The 13,460-nt window shown below is 53.3% G+C and overlaps 3 protein-coding genes across 3 annotated transcripts; 2 read left to right on the top strand and 1 right to left on the bottom strand.

Moving 5' to 3' along the window:
* Positions 1-1,218: 1,218 nt before the first annotated feature.
* On the top strand, positions 1,219-6,591 carry J4E87_005307 (uncharacterized protein; the record flags this gene model as incomplete). Its single annotated transcript, XM_049376920.1, has 3 exons — positions 1,219-1,283; positions 1,393-5,747; positions 5,801-6,591. The coding sequence occupies 3 exons, from the start codon at positions 1,219-1,221 to the stop codon at positions 6,589-6,591; spliced, it is 5,211 nt and encodes a 1,736-aa protein (XP_049233145.1).
* Positions 6,592-7,844: 1,253 nt separating this feature from the next.
* On the top strand, positions 7,845-9,952 carry J4E87_005306 (uncharacterized protein; the record flags this gene model as incomplete). The annotated part of the gene is made up of 4 exons (XM_049376919.1): positions 7,845-8,424; positions 8,680-8,968; positions 9,037-9,560; positions 9,774-9,952. 4 exons carry the CDS (start codon positions 7,845-7,847, stop codon positions 9,950-9,952), a joined length of 1,572 nt encoding a protein of 523 aa, XP_049233144.1.
* Positions 9,953-10,613: 661 nt separating this feature from the next.
* Positions 10,614-11,695, bottom strand: J4E87_005305 (uncharacterized protein; the record flags this gene model as incomplete). Its single annotated transcript, XM_049376918.1, has 3 exons — positions 10,614-11,056; positions 11,141-11,447; positions 11,495-11,695. 3 exons carry the CDS (start codon positions 11,693-11,695, stop codon positions 10,614-10,616), a joined length of 951 nt encoding a protein of 316 aa, XP_049233143.1.
* Positions 11,696-13,460: the final 1,765 nt, after the last annotated feature.

The raw sequence follows: 13,460 nt of genomic DNA, 5'->3' as shown, positions 1-13,460 counted from the left end.
TATTGGCAATGTCAGCAACGTTACAGGTGGTGTGCACGGCAGCAGAATTGGTAAGCTGTGGGGAAGCTAACGCCTGGTCCCACTTACCCTTAGCCGCGGAAGTAGCTTGCAGCCATCACAGTACCCCGGACATCTGGACTTTGCCATGTCCGGCAGCCCGCGATAGAGCTGTCGTCGGTATAGGAAGGTCCATTATGGCTCTTTACGACTCGTTATGACTCTTCTCGACTCTTTTACGCGTTCGGTGTAATTCCTTGGTGCTTATCGGCTTCTACACTAGGGCGAACGTGAGACTATCTGGCATGCGCCAGCTACCACGGCCTGCCTGGTAGTGAAGAGAAGCATCAGGCAAGACATGGCGCGAAGAGCGACGCAGTTAGCAACGTGCCCAATACTGGGTTGCACCGACGACACGACCGAAACCTCCAGTCTGGAAGCGGGTGGCGTACGGCACGTATCAGCGCGCCCTCGAACGGCCCTTTCGCCCTTGGAGCTGTTGTCACGAACCCATCGGATTATGACTCCGCGAACCTTAATGGAGGCGGTCAATATGTGAGCGTACGGTAGTGTGAAGCTGCAGAGCGGCAAAGCGCGACAAAAGCCGTGAGACGGATGCATGGCCTGCTCTGTGACACATGCGCATCGGTGCATCTGCTGCACAACCATGTCACCTTGAGTCAAGCGGAGACAAACCCTGTCAAACAATATGTCGTGACGATCTAGCTCTCTCTGTGAGACTGCTTGCTATATCCACACCAGCAGCCACGGTGACGGTTCGATAGAGTAGTTTGCGACCGCTCTCTGTGGCTCGTTGCACCCGTTCACACATTGGACCGGTTATCTGATCTGCAGCTATCTTATCTGATCCCAGCATCTCGGTTGCACATCGGCAGCAATCTCTAATTACATCATTTGTTAGTTCGGGCACGCGCGCGTGAACGTCAGTGCGGATCTGGAAAAGCTCTTGCGGCAAGTGGAAGCGCAAACCGAAGAAGCAGTTCCCTTCCTCGCAAACCACCCTATCCTGGACACAATCGCTGGAGGCCCCCTGCTGCCGTTTGTTTACTTCGGCGCAATCGAGCAGAAGGCGCGAATACACCCTCCGGTCCTTCCTTTAGTCCCAATGCGCCTCAACAGCCGTCAATAGCGAGTGCGAGTGCTGGAGGTTTGAACACCACCACAGGTCACAACAGGTCTCGTACAACTGCGGCAGACACCATGTTCGCCCACTGTAGAGGCCCGTTCTGGGGCAGAGACGACTTCTCGCGGTGCTTCGAGCAAGAGTAGGTGCTTCTTTTTGCTTTGCGCCACGACGCGATGTCTCAGATGCCACTGCAGCCATCCGATAGGCGATGCGCCACCACGAACGACCACTCAGCTAACACGTCGCAGCTATCTTCAAACACTATTCCCTCTCATCGTATGCGGAATATCCGTCGTTTATCTACTGGTCCAACTCTATTTCGCCGCCACCGCGTCCCGATACTACCACGCCTACAGTGTCCTCGAAGACCCCACCAATGTCTGGTCCTTCCGCAGCCCTCGCTACGATGGCGACGAACCCTACGAAGATGCCGAAGACGACCTTGACCGGAATGAAGATCTCGCGCTTCACGCTGTCAACACGGTCTCCACCATGGCCGTAGACAAACCCCGCGGAGAGCTCACGGTCGTCATACTCGAGGAAGTGGCGGTACTAGCCCAGCTGGCACTCCACGTCGCTGTGCTGGTGACCAATGTCTGGGGCAGGCACGGCAGGCTTGCGGCCATTGCCAATGTTGCAGTCTGGGCCTACATCGCCACCCTGGCTTCGCTGCGATTGCTATTCTCCAGCACCAGCAGATTCTCGTTCCCCAAGCTGTGGTACCACACTGCCTTCATTTACGGGTTCCAATGGGTCTTCAGCGTCCTCTTATTCCGGTCGGCCATCATCCACCCGCGATCGCCCCTACACCGGAAGCTGATGATTGGCGATTTCGTCCTCGTCTCGCTACTATTCCTTATTTCTTTGTGCTCTAGGAAAGGCAACAAGGCGGTGGAGCTAGAGTATGAAGGCGATATCGCGCCAGCCCGGGAACCTATCGCCAGTGTTTTCTCGCTTGCCACTTTCAGCTGGGTCGACCCAATCGTCTGGACAGGATATAAGAAGACATACGAGCTTACCGATGTCTGGAACTTGCCCTCCAAGGACAAGGCTGCAGCTGTCATCGCGAACTACCGTCAGGTCAAGAAGACATCCGGCTTAGCTTACCACCTTTTGAAGCACTTCAAGCGTGGTCTACTCATCCAAGCAGGCTGGGCTGCCATTTCTGGTTTCCTCACTTTCGCCCCGACACTACTTCTCAAGGTCATTCTGGAGTACGTTGAGAAGCCCGAGCAGACGCCCGCCAACGCCGCCTGGTTTTACGTCATCTTACTCTTCGTTTCTGGCAGTCTCTCTGCACTTGCTGACGGCCAAGCGCTGTGGCTCGGTCGAAAAATCTGCATCCGCCTACGCGCTGTTATCATTGGAGAAATCTACGCGAAAGCGCTCAAGAGACGAGCAGCAGCTACCACCGAAAAAGCCTTGGGTGAGGAGAAGAAGAAGCAGGAGAATGATGAAGAACCCAAGGGACTGAAGCGCATCTTCACCTTTGGCAAGAAGAAGAAGGCAACTGGAGCCTCGAAAGAAGACGAAACATCGAAACTCGAATCCGACGCTCAGGTCACCACCGGTGCCATCATCAACCTGATGGCTGTCGACGCTTTCAAAGTCAGCGAGATCTGCGCTTACTTACACTTTCTCTGGGCCAACACCCCAGTCCAAGTTGTCGTGGCTGTCTTCTTGCTCTACCGCATCTTGGGTTACAGCTCGATTGCTGGTATTGGTATGATGGTTTTCTTGCTCCCGATCAACATGTATGTTGCGCGACAATTCTCCAAGATCCAGAAACTCATTCTCGCGGCCACCGATGCCCGTATCCACACGACCAACGAAGTCCTCACCAACATTCGGATTATCAAATTCTTTGCTTGGGAGCAACGCTTCATCGGTCTGGTCAACGAAAAGCGGTACATTGAGCTCAAGCATCTGCGACGGAGATACATCCTGTGGGCGGTAGCAGCCACGATATGGTCGGGCTCACCAGTCTTAATCACGTTCTTGTCCTTCCTCGTGTACACGAACGTTGAACATAAGGCGCTCATTCCATCTGTCGCATTCACCGCCCTCTCGCTTTTCCAAATTCTGAGGATTCCGCTGGACCAGCTCGCAGATATGGTTGCCCACGTCCAAGAATCCAAGGTTTCAGTTGATCGTATCGAGGAGTATCTGTCCGAGCCTGAGACGGATAAGTACTCGCAACTCGTGACCCAGAAGAAGGACGAAGATGGCCAAGCCATTATTGGATTCGAGAACGGTACATTCAGTTGGGGCGGAACAGACATGGCAGACCAGGCCTCGGCAGATGCCTTCAAGCTGATGGACCTTAATCTGACGTTCCGTGTCGGCAAGCTCAACGTTGTTGTTGGACCCACTGGCTCTGGAAAGACCTCATTGCTCATGGGCCTGCTTGGTGAAATGACAAAGCTCAAGGGTAGTGTTTACTTGCCTGGTGGACTAAGCCGCGAGGACCTGACTCCCGACCCCGACACTGGACTCACTGATAGTATAGCTTACTGCGCTCAGCAAGCTTGGCTTGTCAACGGTACGGTCAAGGACAATATCGTGTTCGCAAGTCCTTTCGACCAGAAGCGCTACGACGAGGTTATCGAAGCCTGCTCTCTGAAGCGAGATCTGGAGATTCTGGATGCTGGCGACGAGACGATAGTGGGAGAGAAGGGTGTAACGCTCTCTGGAGGCCAGAAACAGCGTATCTCATTGGCCCGTGCGTTGTACAGCAAGGCTCGTCACGTCCTTCTTGACGATGTTCTGAGCGCTGTCGATGCCCACACTGCCAAATGGATCTTCCATTACGCACTTCACGGACGACTCATGGCTAACCGAACTTGCATCCTTGTCACACACAATGTCAGCCTCTGTTTGCCACACGCAGAATTTGCTGTTGCACTTGAAAACGGCCGAGTGGTCGCACAAGGTACAGCAGATGAGGTCATCAACTCAGGAAAGCTTACCGAGGATCTTACTAAATCACGGCCCGCTTCAAGAGGAGCGTCCAAGCCTCCTTCCCAAGAGCCCTCGGAGACTGGTGAAGAGGCAAACGGCGATGCCAATCACGCCAACGGGTCTGCCAATGGCACCGCAAACGGCAAGCCGGACGCTAAGAAGAAGAAGCCAGCCAGCAACAGTCAGGACGAGAAGAAGGCAGAGGGGGGCGTCAAGCTGAGCATCATCACCATGTATCTTCGAGCTATGGGCCCCTGGTACTACTGGCTTGGTGCTACCATTGCTTTTGTAGCTGCGCAAATCTCTTCGGTATCTACCAACCTCTGGATCCGCACATGGGCGAACGCGTACGCAGAAAAGGGCTATGCTGTGGCGAGCAGCCATCACCAATCTCCGGTAACGCATGCTCCGACAATAAGTGGCATGGGAACATGCATGAACAGTGGCACCTGCAGCTGGAACATTCCCTTCTTTACGCAACCGGAGCAGCAGTCGTATGCCTACAACACCATGCAAACTACCTTCAGTGACCCGAACCCGGACGTCAACTCTGCATACTTCCTCAGCGTTTACGCCGTTCTTGGGCTCATCTTCATGTTCATCACCTTCTTACGAGAGGGCTTCCTCTTTGGAGGGTCTCTCGCTGCATCCAAACGCATACACGAACGACTCATTCAGAAGGTTACGCATGCCAAGTTCCGCTTTTTCGATCAGACACCACTCGGTCAGCTCATGAACAGGTTCTCCAAGGACATTGAGTCAGTCGATCAAGAGGTAGCGCCAGTCGCCATTGGTGTTGTCCATTGCTTTGCTTCCATCATTACGATCGTCATTCTTATCTCCATCATTACTCCTGGTTTCCTAATCGCGGCCTTTTTCATCTCCATCCTCTACTTCCTCATCGGTCGCTTCTACATCAACTCGTCCCGCGACCTGAAGCGATTGGAATCCGTACATCGAAGTCCGCTGTATCAGCAGTTTGGTGAGACACTATCCGGCATGACGACTATCAGAGCCTACGGTGACGAACGCCGCTTCATCCGCGAGAACTTGGCGAAGATTAACACTCAACATCGTCCCTTCATCTATCTCTGGGCAGCCAACAGGTGGCTTGCGTTCCGAGTGGACGTCGTCGGGGCCATGGTCGCCTTCTTCTCCGGAGCTTTCGTTGTGCTCAGCGTTGGACGCATTGATGCAGGTGCAGCGGGTCTCGCGCTTACCTATGCCGTTACCTTCACCGAGAACGTCTTGTGGTTCGTTCGTCTCTACTCTGCTAATGAACAGAACATGAACTCGGTCGAGCGTGTCAAGGAGTACCTCGATGTTGACCAGGAAGCTCCGTCTGTCATTTCAGAGAACCGTCCACCATCCAACTGGCCGAGCAAGGGATCCGTAGAGTTCATCAACTACAGCACGCGATACAGGACTGACTTTGACCTTGTCCTGAAGGACTTGACCTTCAAGATCCTTCCAGGTGAGAAGGTCGGTGTCGTAGGCCGAACGGGTGCCGGCAAGAGTTCAATGGCACTTGCCTTGTTCCGGGCGCTGGAGGCTGAGAAGGGCAAAATCTTGATTGATGACATTGATGTTGGCACGATTGGCCTGCACGATCTGCGGGAGAACGTCGTCATGGTACCGCAAGGTAAGCACATTTTTATATCCTATTAGGGTGGAACAGATGCTAACACTACACAGATCCGACACTCTTCACAGGCACTATCCGAAGCAATCTCGACCCCTTCTCCATCTTCACTGATGAAGAGATCTACACCGCCCTTCGCGAAGTCAACCTGATCTCTACTCTATCACGCCCCGCCTCCGGCTCTGTCACCCCCACTGGAGCGACCACCCCACCTCGCGCTGTCCAGATTCCCGTTCCGACAACAAACGCTGTGACAGCAGATGTCAACGGCAGTTACTCAGCCGCTACCACAAATCCCGGGTCCATTTTGGCGAACCGCGACTGGGATCGTGGCGAGACACAGGAAGACACGGTCGTGGTCATGCCTGATGGTCGTACTGCGGACCGCGACGATGTAGCGGCGCAGGCTGCTATGGAGGCCGACAACAAGAACCCATTCAAGAACCTCAACTCGCTGGTGTCGGAATCCGGGTCCAACCTGTCGCAAGGTCAACGACAACTTTTGTGCTTGGCGCGAGCGCTACTGAAAGCACCCAAGGTTCTACTAATGGACGAAGCCACAGCGTCCATCGACTACGCCACCGATGCGAAGATCCAAGAAACCATTCGTCAGATCAAGAACACCACCATCACGATAGCGCATCGTCTTCAAACGATCATTGACTATGACAAGGTCCTTGTTCTGGACAAGGGTGAGGTCATCGAGTACGGCCATCCCTACGATCTTGTCCGAAAAGATGGCGGTTCCTTCCGATCCATGTGTGAAACCAGTGGCGAGCTAGAAACCTTGACCTCTACAGCAAAGACTGCGTATGAGTCAAAACCTACATTAGCTGCCCAATAGAAGATCGCAGCTCCGCCGTACGGTTGAAGGGTCTTGGGATGAGAAGGGAGAGTCAAATTTAGACGGAGTTGGAGACGGAAAAAAAGCATGTGATCAAGGTTTTGCATGAGCGAGGCATTATTTCCTTCTGTTTCATTGTCGGCGTATACCAGACAGGGCCTATGGGTGGTCACCTGCTCTTAGTGTGCATATAATTATAATCGACACATTGACGTACTCACTTTATACAAGAAAAAAGCTGAACAGGTGTAGAGCCTACATCAACGGCAGGTTACCTATTTTAAAGGTTTTTGTGTTGATGTAGGCTGCACGCCTGTCCAGCTTTTTCTCAGTTGACGTGTACCACTGATCAGCGAACATTGGTGAATTGGTCGCTATCACGCTAACCTGGGGAGAAACTGAACACCCTAGAGTCTACGTTGACGTTAGGTCACCTACTTTGCAAGTTTTTGGATCGATGTAGTCTGCAGACCTGTTCAGGTTTTTTCTTGTATGAGGTGCCATTGTCGAGCGGAGATCCGTTTCGCTCCATCCAGAAGAGTGAACACTTCACCTCAGCCTAGGGAAAAACCAAACACCCTGGAGCCTACATCAAGATAAAAACATATAAAGTAGGCGGTCCCAGGTCAACGTAGGCTCCAGGATGTTCAGTTTTCCAATGCATGAGGGGACTTAAGTAAGCGGTGCTCGTCAGCATGTACATGTCAGCCACATGTGAGATGAAGAAGTATCGGATCTTGGCGGATCTGACAAAACGCACCACCACGTCGACGACCACCGATCAGTAAACAGGAGCAAAGGCTGAAAAATTACTATCAGCCAGTACTGCTACTGCAATCTATCAACAATATTCTGATCGGTCAGCAAAAAGTGCAAATTACGCCGTTGGGCTTTGTGGCTTTCTTCAAGTACCAATCACGTGGCTGTCAAGCCGCCGCTTTCGGGTCTTACTTGCCTTGTCCGGCGTCGCATCAGCCTTTCGTCATGCAACGCGATCTGGTGTATGAGTATTTGCTCGGTGGTGTGTAATGGCTTTTGCTTACTGTAGTGGTGATTTGTCGTTGGGGAGGAGATGGCTTTCCGGTGCGTTGGCTGGATGGGAGGAGGACAGCAGAGCCGCTTGTGGGGGTGCTTTGGTGATTAGAATAGGTGGTAACATGTGGAGGTATAAAGGGGGCATTATATTGGAAGCGCTCGAGTAGCCTTCCTGATATTATCGATTCTGTGAGATCTCGTTCGCCCACCTGGAAACCATGGAGATTATCGGGGAAATAGTTCGCGATGCGCCTTTTGGCCAACTCGTCCGTTACGCAACACGCAGCCGCTTCTTCAAGTATCCAGAAGAGATACCTGGGTTCGAAATCCCATCTGCGTACATCGAGAAGGATGCCGGCGCCTCGTCCTCGCAAGATGAACCCCACACCGACAACTCTGCAGATGGCATCAGCCAACCCAACCTAGCCCAAGCTACCACAGAGACCCCTCAGGTCGACCTCGAAAAAGTTCCCTCCAGGACCGCAGAAGTAGATAACGCCTCCCATCGCAACTCACTATCAACAGCACCCCTCCCGTCGCACACTCTCCCCTTTAGCCCCTCACGCCTCGAAGCCGACCTAGCCCTCCACACCACCCAATCGAACAGCCACGCCATCGCCCCCGTCAAGACAGCCGACGGCCTCTTACTAGCCGAATGGTACACCACGACCGACCCTGCGAACCCGCAGAACTGGTCGCAGGGCAAGAAGGCATGGACGGCGTTCTTGATCTGTCTGTATACGTTTATTGTGTACGCTGGCAGTTCGATATACGTCAGTAGTACGCTGCTGGTTATGAGTGAGTTTGGGGTGGGGGCTTTTAAGGCGAGCTTGGGATTGGCGCTTTATGTGCTAGGTATGTTGCTGGCCTGCTATGAGAGAGATGATGGAATGAGATGGATCGCTGACGGTGTGTAGGATATGGAATTGGTCCGTTGTTGTTCGCGCCGTTGAGTGAGGGTATGTGATATCCTCTCCTGTCCTTCTTCATCGGATGCTCGTCCCGTGTGAGGAAGTTATCGCGGACGTAGGCCTTGCTGACAGCCCACCACAGTACCGCAACTCGGCAGAAACATACCGTACATCACGACTTTCGCGCTCTTCACCATCCTCACTTTGCCTACCGCTCTGGTAGACAATCTCGGCGGCTTCCTATTCCTTCGCTTTCTACTCGGCTTCTTCGGAAGCCCCTGCCTAGCGAACGGCGGAGCTACGATGCAGGATCTGTACTCTCTGCTCCATATACCGTACGGCCTAGCTTTCTGGACAGCAGCCGCGTTCGCTGGACCAGCTCTAGGACCTCTCTTATCTGGCTTTTCCGTCTATGCGGAGAACTGGCGATGGTACGTCTTCTTGCTCTATCAACCTAGCCTTCTTCCTTCGTCGATGCTGATTAGTCGTATGTGTTTAGGTCTCAATGGGAACTCCTCTGGATGGCCGCCCCGGTCTTCCTCCTCTTTTTCTTCTTCCTCCCAGAAACACAGCCTACCACCATCCTTCTCCACCGCTCTGCCCGTCTGCGTACACTGACTGGCAATCCGAATATCCACACGCAAACCGAGATCGATCGCAAAGGCACCAAGTTTTCCGCAGAACTTCTTGATACTCTCATCAAGCCTTTGGAAATCTGCGTCAAAGACCCTGCTCTCTTCTTCATCAACGTCTACTCCGCGCTGACCTACGGCATCTACTACTCCTTCTTCGAGGTCTTTCCCTTAGTGTACTTGGAGATATATGGATTCAGCGTCGGCGAGATGACCATTGTGTTTCTGGTCATCATCGTGGGGTGCGTTGCTGCTATGACAATCTACTTCTCCTATCTGAGGTTCTACCTCATACCGGATATCCTCAAGCAAGGACTGAGACCCCAAGAGCATAGACTCGTGCCAGCGATTTTCGCGAGCTTTGGGGTACCGATTGGATTGTTCATCTTTGGTGAGTCTGATTGCACGACTGGACTTGAGACATTGGGTACTAATGGCGAGATGTGTAGGCTGGACGGCTCGTCAATCTGTACATTGGATTGTTTCGACTATCGGTATCGCTATATATTCGACTAGCGTGTACATCATCTTCCAAGCTGTCTTTTGTAAGTTATCGCCTATATTTCTACTGTGGTTACTGTTCATATCGCTAACGTTTCTGCAGCCTACGTGCCCATGTCTTACCCGCAATACGCCGCGTCTCTATTTGCGGGCAACGACTTCTGTCGCTCCGCCTTCGCTTTCGGATCCGTACTCTTCTCCCGCCCCATGTATCTCAAATTGGGCATAGGAAAGGGAATTAGTCTCCTGGGCGGCTTGAGTGTCATGGGTATTGTGAGTTGATGAGAGCGAGCAACTCTGTGATTGTGCGCTAACTTGAGGTAGATCGGTATGTATCTGATTTGGGTTTATGGTGCGAGGCTGAGAGCGAGGTCGAAGTTCGCTGTTTGAGATGCGAGCGGCGACGATGACGATGGAGGTGGTGTCATGTGGAAGGCTAAGTGGCTGGCATCATCTTGCCTGCCTCCAGATGCGAGAGCTGCGTATTTGGTCTAGACGCAATTAGGAATGGACCCACCACGCCCGGACGACGGATGTGCGATGATGGTAGAGAATTCACATTTAAACTATTATAAAACAAACATACTCGAAGTGACTGTTGGAAATGACCATGACCTCTTACCTGTGAGAAGAAGAATGACGGTTCTAGGGGCACCCTAGAACCAAAGAAAGAATACGGATATCGAGGAGAGCCCCGATACCCGCTGCCTTACCTGGTAGCGTCAAGGAGACCTGACGCTGCAGCAAATTGGCTTACCTTCCCATATATGCTACATCGGAATGGCATCCGATGTGCAAAGGGTGTATAGCAAGTATCGGGCAAAGCACCGAATACTGCTGTCTTCTGACCATGGAACTTCTATCAAACGACCGAAAGTTCCTCTCCGTGGCAATGCATATCGGGGTCACGCCCCGATATCCTGGTCGTCCGTGTTTTCCACACTCAGTCGTCTTCCAACGCCGCCCGCTGGTCTGCCTCGCTGAGCTTGATGCTATCGAGGGTACCGGAAGTGGCGGCAAGTGTGGGTGCGGCCTGAGAAGTGGCGGGAGCAGCGGGGGCAGGTGTCGGCGAAGAGGCTTCAGCAGCTGCTTCAGATGCAGTCTGCCACGCTTTTGCCTTCTTACGATCCTCTGCTGCCTTCTCCGCGGCAGGCACGTCATCTGTCTTGACTTCGCTCACAAAGTCCCGGGCATACTGAGACGAATTGTCCGGCCGAGCATAAGGTTCAACACGACCACCACGACCACTAAGACGACCACGACCATCAAGACCACCACGACCACCACGACGACTACCACGTGAGGCGAAGCCACCGGAGCGCCCATGGGGGTTGAGCTGCTCGGCGGCGGCCTTCTCAGCGGCAGCCTTGTCGGCGGCGGAGACGTCTGGCAAGGCGAGGGGCCGATAGGTATCACACACAAACCCTAAGTTGATTAGCAATGTAAAATACCAAACGATGTACCACTTACCAAGAAAATTGGCAACACCATCGAGGGCAGCCATCATCTCGCCGACCTTCCGTGACAAGATGGCTTCCTCCTCACCCGCCACCCTCCTCTCCTCGTTCTCCTTCAGGAGCTGCTTTCGCCGGCGAGCCCGCTCCTCCATCTCACGATCGCTCACCTCTATCGCACGCCTCTCCTCCTCTAGCACGAGCTCTTGCTGCCTCCACTTCTCTTGATTGGCAGCAAGTAGCTTTTCCGCGTTCGCTAGAACAGCCGCCAGATCAGCCTCATACGCTGCGTCCGCAGCCTTCTTCTCCGCACGCATTTGCCGCTGCAAAAACGTTAGCAGAGCGCTTCATCAGCATAGACAATTCTTACCCTCTCCTCTTTCTTTCGATCTGCGCGCACCTTCTCTTCCTCTGCGCGCACTCGCGCAATCTCATCCGCAACCTTCGCCTTGCGCACACGCTCCATTTCCGCCGCATGCATCTCCGCGATCTTCTCCTGCATCTCCGCCATCTTGTCCTGCAGCTCCTTCAGCTGCCTCGCCTGCTCTTTCTCATCGTTTTTGCGCTCCATTGTGTGATGGAATGCGATGTGTTGTTGTTGGGAAAATTTTGCAACGCGAGCTCCAAACAGATATATCTGTAGTGGTAGAACGCACAGACTCACAACAAGACTCACGTGACTATCAACTGCATTATCACCGTTCACCGTCAGACGATCAAGAACAAGCGAATTTGAGAAATGAGGCTTTGAGAAGGCTTTGTCTGGCCTGGCAGGTCCCAAGGGGGTTTCCTAAACTCTTAACTACCATGCATTTCCTGATACCGAACTGGCATGCACACGATGCATTAGCGAAGACTGATCTGCTGTGGAATCCCATTGCAGACCGCGATACCGCGGATATAGGACGATATCATACAAGTGTGCCATGGTGTCCGTGTGAGTGTACTTCGTAAACTCTGCTACAAGTTTTACGTTGGAGCTGGCGAAGAGCTTCACCTCCGCCCCGTCGGGTGGGCAGTCACGCTTCTGGTGGTCAGTTTGACCGTAATCATGAAGGACACGTCGATCTCACTTCCTTCTCCAGCGCCACTAGAGGGGTACTCGCGCTTTTGGTGACCGGTCTGGCCGCAGTACTCTAGGCACCATTCCCGCAAGATGGCCAGCCACCCGTTGGAAAGCTTTGAGCTTTGTACGTGTCTGGGTCGAAGGCGTAGTTGGAGGGCGAGTAACTACCTGCTGAGCCTGCGGCGCCGCCTAGTTACTGTTCTAGTAGGGGAAGTTGCGTGGGCGGTTCTATTAGCCCTTGTGATGCTGCTGCGAGGGTGGAGGTATCTGATCTAGGTTTATAGTGCCAGGCTGAGAGCGAGGTCGAGGTTCGCTGTATGAGATGAGAGCGGTGACGATGATGATGAATATGGCGTCATGTGCGTCATGTGTGGAAGGCTGGGTGGCTGGGTGGCTGCCATCATGTTGGCCTTCAGGAGTTCCGCCCGAGCCCTGGAGGTCAGGGCGCGCTGGGTGTGGGCTAAGCGCAATTTGGACTGGCCCACACCATGCCCGGGCTCTGCGGCTTCCGAGGTCATGATTCTGGGGCGGCGCTAGGGGTGTTGCGCGTCTTCCATGATATCACCTTACAAGCGTTTTCGAAGGCACCTAATTTATAACATCGTGGCTTTGTAATATACGCTTTCGTCGCGTTCTCTTAAAATTACGGCTGCTGATGTCGTGGCCATGAGCCTAAACTATCGAGCAGGAAGCCCACACAGCGGAGGGCGCAAACGGTATATCTACGCGTTATCAGCGCAGTGCACAATTATTGCTAACGCGCAATACAGTGCCATGGTATGAACGACGAGAGTCCGCGCTGCTACGACGCGTCCGCCTTCCTTCCTCCACGCCCACGCTTTCACCGACGTCAGCCACGATTCCCGATGAAGCCACACGCATGTCCTTGGGATGGAACTTCCAGGAATCAATACACTTGATTGGCACTGGCTTCTGGGCTGTTGCGTTGGCAATCGGAAGCTTCGTGCTCTTGGCAGTACATCCGCGATGCCTGTCGCGCATGAGAAGCCACCTGACGTACCTTGAGCCTCCTCTCGGGCGTTATTAAGCGGCAGCCTTGTGTGCTGCACCGACCGCACCTCCAAAGCGCATCATATTTTGATGCGAGTTCCGTTCGTGAGATGCTTGTTGGTCAAGTTCCACAAATCATCCATGCAGTCAGAACTTTTGCCGTTGTCCTCCTGCCTTGGGGAGCGTGCAGCCTCAACAGGACAGCACGCTTACACACCTACAGAGCGCCCTGTCGGTATAATGTTTCTTGGTAGTACCA

This window comes from Alternaria ethzedia (assembly GCF_023757985.1).
Source record: "Alternaria ethzedia strain BMP 0044 chromosome Unknown scaffold_11, whole genome shotgun sequence".
In the NCBI taxonomy this organism is placed as follows: Eukaryota; Fungi; Ascomycota; class Dothideomycetes; order Pleosporales; family Pleosporaceae; genus Alternaria; species Alternaria ethzedia.
Note: the sequence above shows the minus strand (reverse complement) of the source record. Positions and strands in the feature narration are given on the sequence as shown.